At 41.0% G+C, this 16,410-nt stretch overlaps 2 protein-coding genes across 2 annotated transcripts in view; one reads left to right on the top strand and one right to left on the bottom strand.

Annotated features, from left to right (window-relative positions):
- lrmp (lymphoid-restricted membrane protein) overlaps nucleotides 1-3,616 on the bottom strand; it is a 30,961-nt gene extending 27,345 nt beyond the window's left edge. Inside the window, exon 1 of the mRNA XM_035424793.1 lies at nucleotides 3,367-3,616. The gene's annotated coding sequence lies outside the window, so the exon portion shown is untranslated. The remainder of the gene's footprint in view (nucleotides 1-3,366) is intronic.
- Nucleotides 1,669-15,460, top strand: bcat1 (branched chain amino-acid transaminase 1, cytosolic). Its single transcript, XM_035424801.1, has 11 exons — nucleotides 1,669-1,857; nucleotides 2,814-2,870; nucleotides 6,400-6,600; nucleotides 8,160-8,270; nucleotides 8,516-8,635; nucleotides 8,729-8,889; nucleotides 10,608-10,750; nucleotides 11,598-11,683; nucleotides 11,906-12,046; nucleotides 12,293-12,367; nucleotides 14,011-15,460. The coding sequence occupies exons 1-11, from the start codon at nucleotides 1,804-1,806 to the stop codon at nucleotides 14,047-14,049; spliced, it is 1,188 nt and encodes a 395-aa protein (XP_035280692.1). The 5' UTR covers nucleotides 1,669-1,803; the 3' UTR covers nucleotides 14,050-15,460.
- Nucleotides 15,461-16,410: the final 950 nt, after the last annotated feature.

Here is a 16,410-nt window from a genome sequence, read left to right as displayed (position 1 = left end):
GGTTTATAAAAGTAATTTACATGCGATAATTGTGCAAGGGCTCATTGTTTAAACAGGAATTTTACATAAATATGAACATTTTGTGGGTTGTGTGACTTCTATGGCACTAGGAGTTTCGTTGCTATAAAAATGTAGGCATTTTTAATGTAACCTTAGTCAGGTCAGAACAGAGGTCAAAATCGACAATAATTAGAACAAGACTTTCTCAATTATTTCAAATACATATCTCAATTACTTTCTCAACCTCATTCATGCAGGATATAAACAGTAGGCCTCCGCAAGGGAAACCTTTCATAAAGATGACTGGTGTACATTCAAGACTTTAAGGATAAATGTAGTTCATTAATTGTGCAACCAAACAAACTATACTTTGACAACCACATTAGATAACTTCTAAAAATCTAAAATTCTGGGAAACAACTAAATGTTTTGTGCATAAATACATCTATATTACATGTGTAATATTGAAAGCAAAAGATCATATGAGGGCAGCTTTGGACATTATTTATCAGTTACTGATAAATAGTTTGCTGAAGGCTTGAATAGGAGATAAAGAAACTTGTTGGTTTCATAATTATCTGTCTGAATGGACTCCTGGCTAGAACTTAGACTGAAAAAAAGCTTGGCCTGCTACAATCCACCATCTTGGAATGATTAACTACAAAATGACAAAACTTAAACAAGTATCTCCTATCACTGCCAAAATTCACATTTAACTCTTAGTCACTATCAATCATTGCATGTTTTAAGTAATTGTTTGCTTACTCAGCTAAGTTTGTTTTACGAAATTATGTCCCTTTGATGTCCTGCATGTAATTGTCTTGTTTGGTCTTGATGTTTGTACTGTCCTGTTGTGCTGCATTTCCCCTTTCCTGGTAAGGGTGCACTGTGACATTCTAGTAAATACATGTTTACATAAAACAGTTCTGTGTGCCAGTGTGTTTATTAAGACATGCACTGCATCTGTATAACTTTCTATGTAGCTATCAGCCTGTTTTGGCCTGTGCGTGACTACATATTGCACAGTAGAACAGCACTCTTTCTCTTTCTGTGCATGTGTGTGCGCACAAGCACACGTGCGCTGTTGTGTGTATGTCTGTCTGTGCATGTGTGTGTGTATGCACACGTGTTGGTGTGTGGGTAGGTGGGTGGGTGTGGGCTTAAAGATGAGTATTGTGAGCCACTCTTAGCAGAAGAAACACCATATTCAGCACCTTTGTTGATCTAATTAAATCCTACACATAATTATCAGTACTTCTCTCAGTAGAATGAATTATGCCTGATTGCATGGGGCACTAATGAACTTATAGGATACCATCTGTTCAAAGGAGAGAAAGGGTTTGGGGTTCACTTTGCTAAATTCAATATGGAACTAACTCTCCAAACTGAAAAGTTATTAGTGTTCTTTCAGCGCAAGAAAGAAGCCAACAGGTAGATAAATAATTGAATAACAAAAAATGAAAATACTGAATTATACAGGCTACAGCCAGGCTAAGTTAATTTAGATAAAATGTTCAATGGATGGCCCTGTATTTTCCCACACTGTGTAAAACATTTAATATGAACAATAATAATCTTCATCGCTTTTCTGCTGCTAACGCAACATAGACTTTGGGGGCAGTGCTGTAAATTATTTTCATGACACGATGAAACAAATGTTCATAATCCACCTCCTGAATCGAGGTCTTTTGGCTCGAAAGTTAAAGTTGCGTTGTACAATACAGTTGATAATGTTTAATCTGTAAGCGGTTTACTGTAGCTCACTCTGACACAGTGCGCGGCTTATGCCCCATATTTATCATCATGGCGAGTGTTTCAGTCGTGCCCGCATCTGAGGCGAGCGCTCCATCTCTCAAGGTAAATTCACTCCTGTCACAGAAAATCGGTGGCTACGCCCGCTCTGTACATTAAACGTTTTTCTTGGTTGTACAAGTTAAATTCTTAACCTGGTAAACGGTTTCTAATGCTCTCGTCACGTGTAGTCTACGGCAGGGGATTAGAAGAGAGCTTTAATCTGTTTTCTGTGATTGTTGGCGTCCGAATATAGCGTCTGCGAACATATATATATATATATATATATATATATATATATATATATATATATATATATATAAGAAAGACATGTATGACCCGTTGTTAGAACGTAGACCAAAGATATAACCTCTTTATTTACGTTGGACATTTGCTTGACGACACGTCATAGAATACGTAGGCTATATAATTCTTTATGTACAATGTCGTGAATAATGTTAACTGCTACCTCGATATTTCAGGATTTCACTGCAAATCGATAGAAATCCAGTATATTTTGATTGCAATACATTAAAAAACGACGCAGCTGCACAGATTTAGCCTTGCTTCAGGCTGAAGGATGCTACGGCAGACCAGAGCGCAATACTTCTCGAATAGGCCTTGACGTAATTATAAAATACGTAGTCCTCATTCATGTATATTGTCGACGAATAGTCGACAGTTGTGATATGAAAAAATTCAAGCGCATAATCGTATTAGGCTATTTTATCTCTGCGGTAGAAATTAAAAATATTCTATGTAATTTCGTATCGGAAAAAGTTATCCGGCTGTCACTTTCCCTCAGCATAAATATTGAACATTGACGTGGTGACAATTTATTATGGGTTCGCTCCTACGTACGTGCGTACTGTACGTGTTCATTTATATGTATGTACTGTGTGTGCGTGTGCGTGTGTGTGTGTGTGTGAGAGAGAGAGAGAGAGAGAGAGAGAGAGAGAGAGAGAGAGAGAGAGAGAGAGTTGGTGTGCACACATGCTAAAATAGTCTGAATGTGTTTTCAGGTCTCTGCTAATGACTGCTCCACCAATGGCATTACAGAGTGCATCTCCAGCTTTAAGGTAACAGCACGTGAAAGTCTGTAACATCCCAAGCACTGAGGAAAAAAAGCACAATAGATTACAGTCCAGTTCAGCTATTGTTGCACCGTGTTCCCTCCAAGGCTTCAAAGTCGCACTCTGCCATATATCTTCTCTGTACAATAATATAATTTAGATGAGGTAGGTAGTCTTAACATCCCATGGACCACAGGGTGCATGTCACGATTGCTTGAAGTAAGTGCAGAATATGTAAGACTGTCATTTGAACACCGCGAGAGCTTACTGACTGGATAGCCTTCGGGCAGGAGGGGAATGAGAAAGGAGATTTCAAATCTAAAACATTGTCTCTGAAATCAGGCTATAAAAATAATACAGGAAATTGTGTGGAACAAATTCGAAGAGTATTGGACTTCAAAGTAAAATCTAACCGTGATTTAGTCTTAATGTGTGTGTTTGTGTGTGTGTACGTGTGTCCATTAATTTTTGTTTGTTTGCGGTGTTGTGTTTAATTACTTGCCTTGAGGCTGATGTCCAGGAGCAGCATTTTAAAGGTTCGCAGGTGCGTCCTGCTGCCCACAAAACAGAGGGTCTCCTGCCAGTCAAAGCATCCAAACAGATCAGAGGGCAGTTTTGTTGTGAAAAGTTCCAGTGTTGCTCTTCTTTAAGTCCCCCTCAGTTCTCTCATTAGATGAAAATCAATGTGCTGAACTCCGTAGCTGAGAAACACTCCTCCACATTACCTTCCCTTTGGCTGTGGGGAAAAGATGGCCGCCGTAATCCATAGTTAACTCTTCAGAGTCCTGTGTGTCACGCTCTGTGTTCAGCCAGAGAGCTGGATCAGGGCCCATGAGGAGAATCCACTTTCCCAGATCTCTGTAAGCCCTGCCAGTCAGGATCAGATGCTAGCTGTGTCCATGTTCTCTTCTCAGGTAGGAATTAGAAGAAAGTGCTGCATTGCAAACACACACACATGCACACACACATGCACACACAGTCTGATTTCTAAAACATTCTTGTATGCCTATCTATCTATCTATCTATCTATCTATCTATCTATCTATCTATCTATCTATCTATCTATCTATCTATCTATCTATCTATCTATCTATCTATCTATCTATCTATCTATCTATCTATCTATCTATCTATCTATCTATCTATCTATCTATCTATCTATCTATCTATCTATCTATCTATCTAATATTAATAAATTAGCATCCCAGTATTGTGTTTGAAATGTTGAACAAGCCTGGTTGCCTATAATCATGGCTAGCTTGACCAGAGGGCATATTGACTTCAAAAGAGGAGTAATTGTTGGGGCATCTTTTGCAAGAGCTTCAGTGATGAAAATGGCTCAACTTGATTATGTTTCCCAAGGGACAGTGTTGTCAGGTGATGGTATGAGTGGTTACCCAATGTGCATGACAATATGTTATCCATGTGCCATGGCCTCACTCACTGGATCTCAACCCACTCGAACATTTATGAGAGATTCCGAAACAGCATCAACAACGAGGCCTGAGTTCATTTGCTTCCTCTTGGAAGAATTATACTGCATCCCTCCAACGGAATTCCAGTCCAGATGCTGGTAGATTCTATGCCATGGCAGATATTAGTTGTCTGGCGGCACGTAATGACCCAACGCCTCATTAATGGACTTCATATTCATGATTCCACCTTTTTACCTAATACCAAAAAGGCATTTACAAAGCAATAAATATGGTCGTACAAATGGTCGTCCATTAACAATTTCTTTCTTTTTTTCATTTTGATTTTGAGGTATGCTTAGGACCACAGTCTTGCTGAAAGATCCATTTGTAGTGAAGTGTGAGCTTCCAGGCAGTGGGATACCAGGTTTTTGGCAAAATGTACTTGCTGCAGTTCATGATTACCTTGACTTTAACAGGAACCCCAGAACCAGTAGATTTAAAACAACACCAATAACATTAAAGGTCCACCACCACCTTTCATTGTAAGCATAATGTCCTTTTCAGCATAAGCATAGAACGAGTAGTTTGCCTTGACTTGATTTTCACATTCCATCTACAGGTTAGCAGGTTAGGTTTTAAGCTTGAAATTTAAGTAACTTCTGCCACTATATCTCTTATCTGTAACTGATCCACTGTTAACCAGGTAAGAGTTAGTGTGTTTCTTCACTGGAATCAACTCATATTTTTAGGGTGGCTACATACAGAATCTACAAAGCATTTTGTACTGTATAAAATAGTGTTTAATGTCACGAAGTGCTCTGTAGTTACAGAAATGGAAATATGAAGGATAAAGATAAATGTTTTTCCTTGTGAATACAGGGGAACTTTTAGGTTAAATATCACAACAGATACTGTAAGTCAAGAACAGATTTTTTTTTTTAGGCATGATGCAATGGGAGACACTGGCATTACAGACAGACAGGCTGCTGGGCATTCCTCACTTGTCTAGACTTACATCTCCACTGGAGTGCAGCTCCCCTTTGCCCTTGAGGATTACAGAATTTACTTGTGGGGTATTTCTGGTGCAAATGCTGCTAATCTGCACGCAGGTACAACACTGGGCCTTCATGGTGAAGAGACAAATAACACTGACATTTGATCTTGTTGACCCTTTACATTATCAAACCTCAGTCTGGTACATGAACACTGCTAAAACCTAGAACTGTATTTTAGCAGACACTCAATACATTTGTGAGAGGTGCTGCAACAGATCATGCTGAAGAACTAAAGTACAATGCTAATGATGGGGTGTGACACGTTGAAACGTTCACAGAAACACAAACAAAAAAGGTTTTGCACCCTCAACCCTGTGCACTTCACCTGCCTGAAATAATCTGGGATTATGCAGTTTCACATTCAGGAGAATATATGACTGTCTCTAATCCCAGGCTCTTGAGGCAAGCCAGCTGACAGACTGTGACTTCTGGCACATGGTTGTGTCTTAGGGCTTAGACAGTTTGCTTTCATTGTGTGTGGCTTTGAGAGCTGAGCGCGCCCCCTACCTGTGACTCAAATGGGTTAGATGCCCCCTACCGGAGCTGTGAGCGCTGTTAGCACCCTCTACCTTTAAGTGTGATAGTCATTGGCAGCTACTGCTGTGACTGTGACAGTCATGAAGCCCCCCACCTGAGCTGTGAACACCTCCTGCATGTGACTTTTATGGCTGCCATGACAGTTTGACAGTCTCACACAAACAATGCTGTAAATAGACACACTCCCACCCACTCACCCACTCACCCAAACACTCACACACACACACACACACACACACGCACACGCAGATACACACCCTGAGATCACAATGTTTTAACCTGTGCTCTCCAGGGGTGCCTGCATCTTTCGTCTATTTGCTGACTCATCATGGATACTTAGCCATTTATTTTTTCTTTCATCATTTTTCAGGCTCAGTTTTCACTGGGGTGAGTGTGTTTGCATGAACCTGTGTATGCGCATGACCACACAAGGGTGGGTTCATGTATGAACATGCAAATGCGTGTGCGCACATGATCATGTGAGTGATTGCATAGCAGCGTGTGAGCATCTGTTCTTTCTCCTCTCAGGCAGCGGATGCAGTGATTGAGCTGGCTCCAACCCTTAAGCCCAAGCCTGACCCCAGTGACTTGGTGTTTGGGACAGTCTTCACTGACCACATGCTGACCATTGAGTGGACCAGTACTGGTGGCTGGCAGAAACCTCACATCTGTCCCTTTCACAACCTGTCTATCCACCCAGCTGGCTCTGCCCTGCACTACGCTGTACAGGTGAGATTTCACTGTAGTTTGGACTGTAGCATAATGATTAGAGAAATGGGCTCGCAACTTCGAGGTTGCGGGTTTGGTTCCCTGGTGGCGCACTACCATTGTACCCTTGAGCAAGGAACTTAACCTCAATTGCTTCAAAAAATATATCCAACTGTCAACATGGGTTGTATGTACAAAGAACGTAGATAGTGCATGAGAGTGTCTCTGCATGAGAGTGTCTGCTAAATGCCTAAAATTTACATGCAGCACCTGAGAATAAATATACCTCCAAGTTTACCACAGAATACCTGTACTTAAGAATAAATAGACAGGCAGGTATACTTCAGGTGTATGTGCAAATTTTCTTGCTGAAAATGTCTGCTTTTCAGTCTGCCTGAGAGCACTTGTAGAGGCCTATATGAAGCCCTTTGCAGCACTCTGACCTGACATCCGATACACAGTGACAAAGCTTCTTGTGAATCACTGTACGCTGTTTTGTTTGCTGTTTTCCTGGCCAGTTCAATGTATTCAAAGACCAGTGGTTAGAGCTTGACCATTGTGCATTGGAACTGATTCTTGCTAAAATTTGACAAAGAGTAACTCTGTTCCTTCGGTAGCAATTCAAATGTCATGAGGGTGAGACGTTTATCTTTTAAACATTGCTAATCATTTTAGCTGGTACTGTTCAACTCCTGCATTTTATTCCATCTGTTTATTTTCACTATGGTTGAAAATGGTTGGTTGGATTCAAAGAAAGGAGGGCATTTTAGCTCATATATGTGAAGTGAGGTCAGTTAATTACCTACCAGTTTCCTAATGCTGTATGATACATTTTTGGGAAATACCAGTCTTGTTTTGAGGCATTATTCTATCCGCTCACTTTGCACAACTAACTTTACTTATCATTATGTTAATAACCTTCACCAGTGTATTGTACCGATCAACCTTATTGACTGACATAATACTCTTGTTTTAATTTTACGTTCTTATTTGGCAATATAAATAGATTTTTTAGGGAATTGAAAGAACAGTAGTTTTATTGATTCTGGGTCTAGTTTATATATTATACAACCACTTCATCTTATGTCACCATGGCTTATAACATTATTTTAAATTGGAGCTCAGAAGTTCATCATCTGACTAAGTCTCCATTGAATGACAGTAACTGTCTCACCACTGCAGTACTGGAATATTGCTTTCAATTTGCTAGCAGTTGTTTGGCTTGGTAAAAGTGCTCAGAAGAAATTATTCTCATCTTCTCATTCAGCTGTTCCACATTATACACACCTTTTATGCTGTAAATTCTTTGCTCTTTGTAAAGGTGTTTGGAAGGTATAAAATAGTGGTTCCCAACCCTGTTCCTTGAGATCTACCTTCCTGTTTGTTTTCACTCCAACCCTAACAAAGCACACCTCATTCAACAGCTAGAGATCACATTGAGCTGCTAATTAGAAAAAATCAGGTGTGCCTGGTTGTTAAGGTTGACATGAAAACTTAGAGGACGGTAGATCTCCAGGAACAGGTTTGAAAACTGCTGGTATAAGAAGTCTGCCTGTGTTTGTGCTTTGGTTGCTGTGCAGCTGTTTGAAGGGATGAAGGCGTACCGGGGGCCAGACAGTGTGCTGCGTCTCTTCCGACCCATGCTGAACATGAAAAGAATGCTGAAGTCTGCGGAGAGAGCCTGTCTTCCAGTAAGACTGTTTGACTCACGCTGACCCTGTTACTTGTTGCCTTACACGTCCACCATATTGCACCATGTTACCAGCACTCCTGCACATAATTCTTTGATCAGACGGAAGTATTGAGTGACTCAGATTGCTAGCTGAAAGCACGTAACTATTCTATTATTTTCTATGCACACATCTCTCCATTATTCTGTTCTCTCTGCTTATCTCTCCCCCATGTCTACCCCTCTCTCACCCCTCTTTTACCCCAGAGCTTTGATGCAGTCGAGCTGTTGGAGTGCATCAGGAAGTTAGTGGTGGTGGATCAGGAGTGGGTGCCTCAGTCAGACTCTGCCAGCCTCTACATCCGCCCTACCTTCCTGGGCACTGAGGTGAGGAGGAGCTTTCTACATTATGGAGACGCTATTCTCTGTGACACTGTATACCCGAGCCTCTCTGTCTCCCTGTCTCTCTCTCACTTGCAGCCTTCCCTGGGTGTCAAGAAGCCTTCTTCGGCTCTGCTCTATGTCATTCTGAGCCCAGTCGGGTCTTACTTCAGCACCGGTTACAAGCCTGTGTCCCTGTGGGCTGACCCCAAGTATGTTCGAGCCTGGAAAGGAGGAACTGGAGACTGCAAGATGGGAGGGTAATCACATGTTTCTTTTGAATAATGAATTAACTGGCATGTTGAAGGAGAAATATATTCTCTGGTGTAACTTTAAGCAAAATTATATTGTTATAATGAATGTTATGCCAAAGTTATTGTTAGGCTGGATGAGACTATACAGGCTATAACATTGAGAGGAAGAGAGGGGAGACCATTGTCATAACTCTGATGCATGAGCTCACTCCTTTGGGATCAACTAAATTGATTTTAACTATGGAAGTTAACCTACATTATGCTGCTGTTTTAATGGTAGGTACGGTAATAAGACCCAACCATCCTATTGGTGCTATAAAAATGGAGCATTTATTTGAATTATGACTGAAAAACTGATGTGCTGGGTTATGAAGCATGGCTGGGAAAGACAGAACATTATGGAAATAGCAGATGGGGGTCAAATGGGGGAAATAATAAGACATATATTTCCTGGCTCTGAGCAGCAGTCTTGGGTTTCCCATGTCCATTTGGAAACACCGATTGGCCCTCTCTCTCTCTCAGAGCCATTGATCTAGGATTACTGTGGAATCCTCACATATACATCCCCTAGAGCAGGGCTTCTCAAACTGCGGGTCGTGACCCCATGTGGGGTCGCTTGATTTGAGGATGGGGTTGCCGGACGTTTTAGAAAAAAGAAACTGTAATTTTTTTGTCTCTTTAAAATATGTGAATGTTTTACCCGAACTGAATCCAACTGAACATGCGTTTCATATGCTGATGAGAAAACTTAAGGCAACTAGCCCCCAAAACAAGCAGGAGATGAAGATGACTGCAGTACAGGCCTGGCAGTGCGTTACCAGAGAAGATACTCACCTCTTATTTCCAAATACTGTGCCCTGAAATAACACTGCACTTGAACCACATGAGAATTGTTTGATTATAAATCTAAAATTGTGGAGTACAGAGCCAAATCAAGAAAAAATATGTCTTTGTCCAAAAATTAGGGAGCTCATTGTATAAAGTAGCAAAACACAAAAGGCTGTGGTATATTGTCAGTATAGTCACGACTAAAGCATGTTGTTTGGCATGAGACGTGTGTGGGTGAGGTTTCGGAGTCAAGTACATTTCTGAACATTCATTTGGACACGCATGGGGAAAAAGTTTAGAAACCCCTTTCCTAGAGGATTTCACCATAATAACCTATAGTATGTGCTCACGTTATTTCTCCCTGTAGTTATGGAGTAATGAGTCATGAAATAATTATATTGGCTAATACAATTTACAATTTAGTCATTTGGCTAAAAGCCTCTGCCAAATTACTAAATTGTACAAAAGTGCATCTCGCATATTAAGCAAACTCCATTAGAGCTAGAGATGGAAAACTTTCATTCACGTATGTACCACCATCAAGGTGTATGCCTCTAGACCTGTTTAGATTTAGTTTTAGTTTGTAAAATAGAAACCTCAAGGTGTAGTCTGAAAAGGGGGTTTTAGACAGGTGCGAAAAACAGCCAGGATTGGGGGGTGAGGACCGAGTAGAGCCAGGGCAGTGAGGATTGGTTGCCGGTGCTCGAGGAAATGGCACAGTGGAGGAGTCTGGTTGGAGTGTATGGTGTAATAATTGTCTGAAGGGGCAGTATCGTTCACAGCTTGGTATGCCTGCATGAGCGATTTGGACTGCATGCAGGAAGCCAGCTGTGGCTTGTGATGCTAAAATGATAATAGGATAATACTGTTTATACTCGTGTTTTATCTCTCTGTAGGAACTATGGAGCATCAATCTATGCTCAGTATGAGGCTATTGATTACGGGTGCCAGCAGGTTCTCTGGCTGTACGGAGAGGACCATCAAATCACAGAGGCTGGCACCATGAACCTGTTCCTCTACTGGATCAATGAAAATGGAGGTCGGTTAGCTTTTCCTGCTCTGGACTATTTATAATAGAGGTAATATTAAAACATCCTTCACTGGCAAATGTATTAAGGGCATTATTAAAGCTTTTACTGGACCATTTAGAGTGCTTGTAGTAGGGGCTGCTGGGTGGCTCAGCCTGTTAAGCCACTGCTTCAGTGTGTGGATGGACCCCGTGGTCTGGACTGTGCCAGTAATGATTAATGGCTGTGCTGAGCAAGGCACAATTGGGGCAAGCATTGCCCAAGGATGGGTGATGGGAGGGTTTAGGTCAGCTGGGCTGATGGTCTCATCATAAAAGCAAATGAGAGCATTAAAAAACCAACCGAGGTGTTAATAACACCTCATTCATTAGTTGTTACTATAATTTGTACTATTGTCATTGTTAGTTTACTATTCATATGTATTTAGTATTAAGAATTTGTGTATTTTCATGGTATGTACCAGCTACAGAATTCACATAAGCACAGAGACTACAAGACTACATTGTAAGTGGAATTCAGTGCAAATTCAGCATATGTGACAGCAACTTCCCACAGAATTTTTACTACTGTAATTGTACAATGAAGAAATGGCCAATATCATCTAGGTTGTATTTCTGCAGCTGGCTAACTCCTTGTTCAGTCAGTTACTCTGACTTTAGTTTGAGGAGGATGATGAGAAGCAATTTCTTTGAATACAAATTTGACAGTCTGTAGGAAGAAGACCTCTAGTGTCCAAAGGCTGGAGGTGCAGCAGGTGCTGTCAACCATCGTGGAACCCGTCACATAGTTGTGTTTATAGTATTATATGAATGCACACCAGAGGGTTTACCGGAAGCAACAAATCCTTCTGCATTTCAGAGGAGGAACTGGCTACCCCGCCCCTTGATGGTATCATTCTTCCTGGAGTCATACGCCAAAGTATCCTGGAACTCACCCGGAAATGGGTAAGAGCAAGAGACTCGGGTGGCCAGTACTCAGTCAACACTTGTCTTTATGTTGGGACCATATTTAAATGCTTATCTGGGAGTATATTGTTAGACAGCCCTCGCAATGCTGCAGACATAACTGAGGTGGGTGTACTTGTTCATTTTTTCATTGTTCTAGCTAGGAGCATCTGCTAAATAAATGTACTGTAATGTAATGCAAGTGTTTGTGCTGTGACACAGGGGATGTTTAAGGTGTCTGAGCGCTACTTGACCATGGCAGACCTGTGCTGTGCTCTGAAGGAGAACAGGGTGAAGGAAATGTTTGGTTCTGGTACGGCATGTGTGGTGTGCTCAGTGAGCCAGGTGCTGTACAAGGGGCAGGTGCGTTCACATCTGAATGTTTTATTTTCTGCTAATGGCATGACTAATCCACCTCAAATGATATCTGACATTCTTAATGTCAAGCCTAAATAACGTGTGTTATTTAGATCTACAGTTTAAAGTTGTGTGGTTTATTGAGACTGGATTTAAAGGCACATTATCCAGTGTAGGAACTGGTGTAAAGTGCATCGATATTTATTAGTAGGAGGAGTATTATGTCATCATTACTGTCACTCCGTCTCTCAGAATCTGGATATTCCCTGTCTGGGGGACTGCCCTCCATTAGCCTCCAGACTGCTGAAGGAACTCTCAGACATCCAGGTGAGCTCATCTGTATTCTACAAAAACTCATATCTAATCACCGTACAGACCCTCATATCTACCCTCCCTACAGCTTCTCACTTCTACCCACCCTACAGCTGCTCACATCTACCCTCCCTACAGCTTCTCACTTCTACCCATTCTACAGCTGCTCACATCTACCGACCCTACAGCGGCTCACATCTATCTACCCTACAGCCCCTCACATCTACCCACCCTACAGCTGCTCACATCTACCCACCTGACAGCTGCTCACTTCTACCCACCCTACAGCTGCTCGCATCTATCTACCCTACAGCCCCTCACATCTACCCAGCCTGCAGCTGCTCACATCTACCCACCCTACAGTTTCTCACATCTATCTACCTTACAGCCCCTCACATCTACCCATTCTACAGCTGCTCACATCTATCTACCCTACAGCCCCTCACATCTACCCACCCTACAGTTGCTTACATCTAGCTACCCTACAGCCCCTCACATCTACCCACCCTACAGCTGCTCACATCAATACCCTACAGCCCCTCACATCTACCCACCCTACAGTTGATCACATCCAGCTACCCTACAGCCCCTCACATCTACCCACCCTACAGCTGCTCACATCTACCCACCCTACAGCTGCTCACATCTATTTACCCTACAGCCCCTCACATCTACCCAACCTACAGCTGCTCACATCTACCCACCTATCTTTCAGTATTCTTCCTGATATCCAATATTCTTTATGTATCAATATTTTTTATCCTGCTTAAATTATACAGGCACAAATTTATGAGTGATTTTCAACAAACAATCAGGTCATATAAACACAGTGAATGTTAGGTTATTATCCTGAAGAGCGTGGCAGTAGCACACAGCTCCTGTCTGCTCCCCATCAGCTGGACTGCAGAAGGTTAATGTCGGTTTAATCGTTACTGTGGCACAGCAGCGAGGAGAGGGGCAGGCATTTCTCCTGGAAACCCGCATTAAGCACTCTGTAATTACACAAACCTAATTATTGTCTCAGCTTTTGTGAACTTCAAAGCCAAGACGCTGCAAATGAAGCCGGCTGAACAGAGACACGAAAAGCTAATGAACAATAAAATGGATGAAATGTTGTAAAGTGCCTCGCCATGTTAAATCTGTTGACATTTAATTTAGGAGCAAAACAGAACTGTGCATCCCTCTCCAAGACAGCATTCGGCGTAAACAGTCAGGAGCTGTGAGGCGGAGAGGGGGATGAAGGATGAGTTTACTAACGCAGCCTCCACTACACTTTCATGTTAATTAGAAATCAGGTCTTTTTGTTTCTCTTCTCAGGCTGTTATTTATTTCCTCGTTCTATCTGTTAAAACAAATTTGCAACATGAGATGTAAATAATTGGATTTGTCTCTATGGTTATAGTGGATCCAGAATGTTATGTTTAGATTTTTTATTTTTTTTATTTTTTGGCTGACTTTGTAGATTTGCTGGTGGATATTTGTTATTTCTTCATATTTTATTAATTAACTGTGCTATGTGCGGTTTGATTAGCAGTTGCGATGTAATGACCAAGTTTCCCTCTACAGGGAAATATGCTTAGGCTCCGTTATATGGGGGTTGGAACCCGGACATCACCTTGAAGTGACCCCTGTTTGACCCCTGATATTGTGTGTTTCAGTATGGCCGGACTCCCTGCGACTGGGTCTGCTTGGTCTAGATGCCTCCAGGATGAAGGAACCTGGGGTAGAGTGTGCATGTTCATATTGTGAACTCATTGCACTTTACCTTGAAATGAAGTCCCATCTCCCCTCTGCCAGCACATGCAGATAGAATTGAAAGCTTTCTTTCTATAGTTATTCAGTCGCAATAATGTAAGTAAAATATACAATTTGCAATAAAATGAGGATACGATTAGATAGTGATGTGATTCCAGGCATTATAGTCAAGCATTCTCACCCACAGATATTCAACTTGACTCAGAGCTAATTGCATTAATTTACAGGTAATCGTTCTAGTAGATAATCACCCTCACTCTCACCGGATGAGAATATTTACTAGCAAGGAATGTTCACTCACAGATAAGCACATTTGCTCAAAGATAAGCATGTGTACAAATAATTGCATAACTGAGATAAGATCGCAGGTAATCACTCTAACTCTCGGATTTATTCGGATCTATAGAAAAGACCAGTTTTTGTTTCAGGTTCAGGAAGCAGCAGGAGTCTCGCTGAGTCACAGCCTGTATGAACATGCATGCATATGCATGTGTGTCTGCCTGTGTGTATGCAAGAGTGCATGTGGTTGTACTTGTAAGTGTCTGTGCATTCAGATGTGCACAGTGTGTAGGTGTGTGTGGCCACGTGCAAGTTTGTGCATGTGTGCTTGTTCGAATGCGCGTGTGTGTGTGTGTGTGTGTGTGTGTGCATGCATGTCTGTGCATGTTTGTGTGTGCACGCGTGCACGTGTTTGCATGCATGTGCACAGGTAGGTGTGCTAAAATCATAAAAGTGAGAGAGACTGATCATCATCTGATGTGATTCATGCTGGCCAATTTTAGCACAAACAGTCTGATGTTATTATATATGAAGAATCTAATTTTATTGTCAAAGGATTATTTGAAAGAAAAACCAATGGTGTATGTGTATGTGTAATCCTATTTTCCCCTGAATGCTTTTCACAACCAATAGACAAGGGTGATTTCTAAAATATATATTGATTTAGGAAGATATATAATAGAAATTTAGTGTGTTGTCATGGTATTTTAATAGAGATGATTGTGTTTTTGTAATATTATTTCTTATATATCCTATATCAGACCTGTGTGGCCTTGAATCACATGCAGCAAGTAGAATCCTTGGCACAGTTTCCTGTAGAGATTTATATTTATAGAGCTGATGATGTATTTTTGGGAACCGTTGAGAGTACTATAGCAATATTTTGCTGTGTGTGTTTATACAAATAATAAATCTATTTAAATTAACATTTATAATGCAAACATCCAAATAACAAAGTTATGTTTCCAATAGAGATCTAAATATATATTGCTGAGAATATATTTTATGTGAACAGAACTAGCAGTAGACCAATTGTCTCACATGTATGTGCAAATAAATCTATTTAAAACTCTAGCTGTGTCAAAAAAATTTTTTTTACTACCACTTAAATGTGATAAGCATTCTTTTGTATCATGGCCATGCTGAATCATTAATTTATTGATGTCCATATGCAATGTGACTACTGTATTTGTGCCAATGCTTTAAAAAAATCTGTAAGGTGCAATAGAACATATTTGCAAGGTTTCCTTGTAATGATATTTAAAGAATGCACTGTACAGTTTTTTAGGATGTGAGAGTACCTATTACTGTATGTGTTATTGTATACATTTGGGATGTTTTGTACTGAATAGATGCATTGCAGTATCTGCCTCTAATTTCATATTTACATTTCTGCATTGAGGAGACACTCTTAAGCTGAGAAATTTACACACATTCCATTTTTATATACAGTCCATTTATATAGTGGGATATTTATTGAAGAAATTCAGGAGAAGTACCTTGCTCAGGGGTACAATGACAGTATTCATTCCTGGGAAGCAGAATCCGCATCCTTTGAGCGTAGCTTTCTAACCTCAATACTATACTGCCAGCCTCATTTAGGCCAGACGGTAAGGTATTGCAGATGAGGTACGGTGGCGGTTTTTAAGTTGTAGAGGTTTTAGAAGATGCTTGTGATACTAGGCACATGGACGTGATACTGGACACCCACCCCCATTCAGAGCTTGCGAAACTGGTCTTGCTCTGAGTCCCAGGACCTGGGATAGCAACAAGCCCAAAAAAAAAATTTTATTTGTCAGTTTCTGATAAAGACAGAGTTGATGTTTTGCAAAAGAAGGACCAGTGAAACCCTGCAATATGAAGAGATGAAGGAGGTTCATGTTTGGCCATTGGAAGGCAGTGTCTCTGATGAGTTTTCACTCCTAGCACTTTGCCTATTGCTGCTCTCTGTCCAGGGGAGCGTGAGCTGATGTGACAAGCATACAGCTGTCATCTTGAGTTTGTCCCATTTGCATTTCTAATTA

This window comes from Anguilla anguilla, chromosome 7, assembly GCF_013347855.1.
Source record: "Anguilla anguilla isolate fAngAng1 chromosome 7, fAngAng1.pri, whole genome shotgun sequence".
Lineage (NCBI taxonomy): Eukaryota > Metazoa > Chordata > Actinopteri > Anguilliformes > Anguillidae > Anguilla > Anguilla anguilla.
Note: the sequence above shows the minus strand (reverse complement) of the source record. Positions and strands in the feature narration are given on the sequence as shown.

Coding starts and splice junctions, on each gene's coding strand:
- bcat1 (XM_035424801.1), top strand. CDS start 1,804: ATGGCGAGTGTTTCAGTCGTGCCCGCATCTGAGGCGAGCGCTCCATCT. Junction 8,271..8,515: donor CGGAGAGAGCCTGTCTTCCA/GTAAGACTGTTT, acceptor CTTTTACCCCAG/AGCTTTGATGCAGTCGAGCT. Junction 8,636..8,728: donor CTACCTTCCTGGGCACTGAG/GTGAGGAGGAGC, acceptor TCTCACTTGCAG/CCTTCCCTGGGTGTCAAGAA.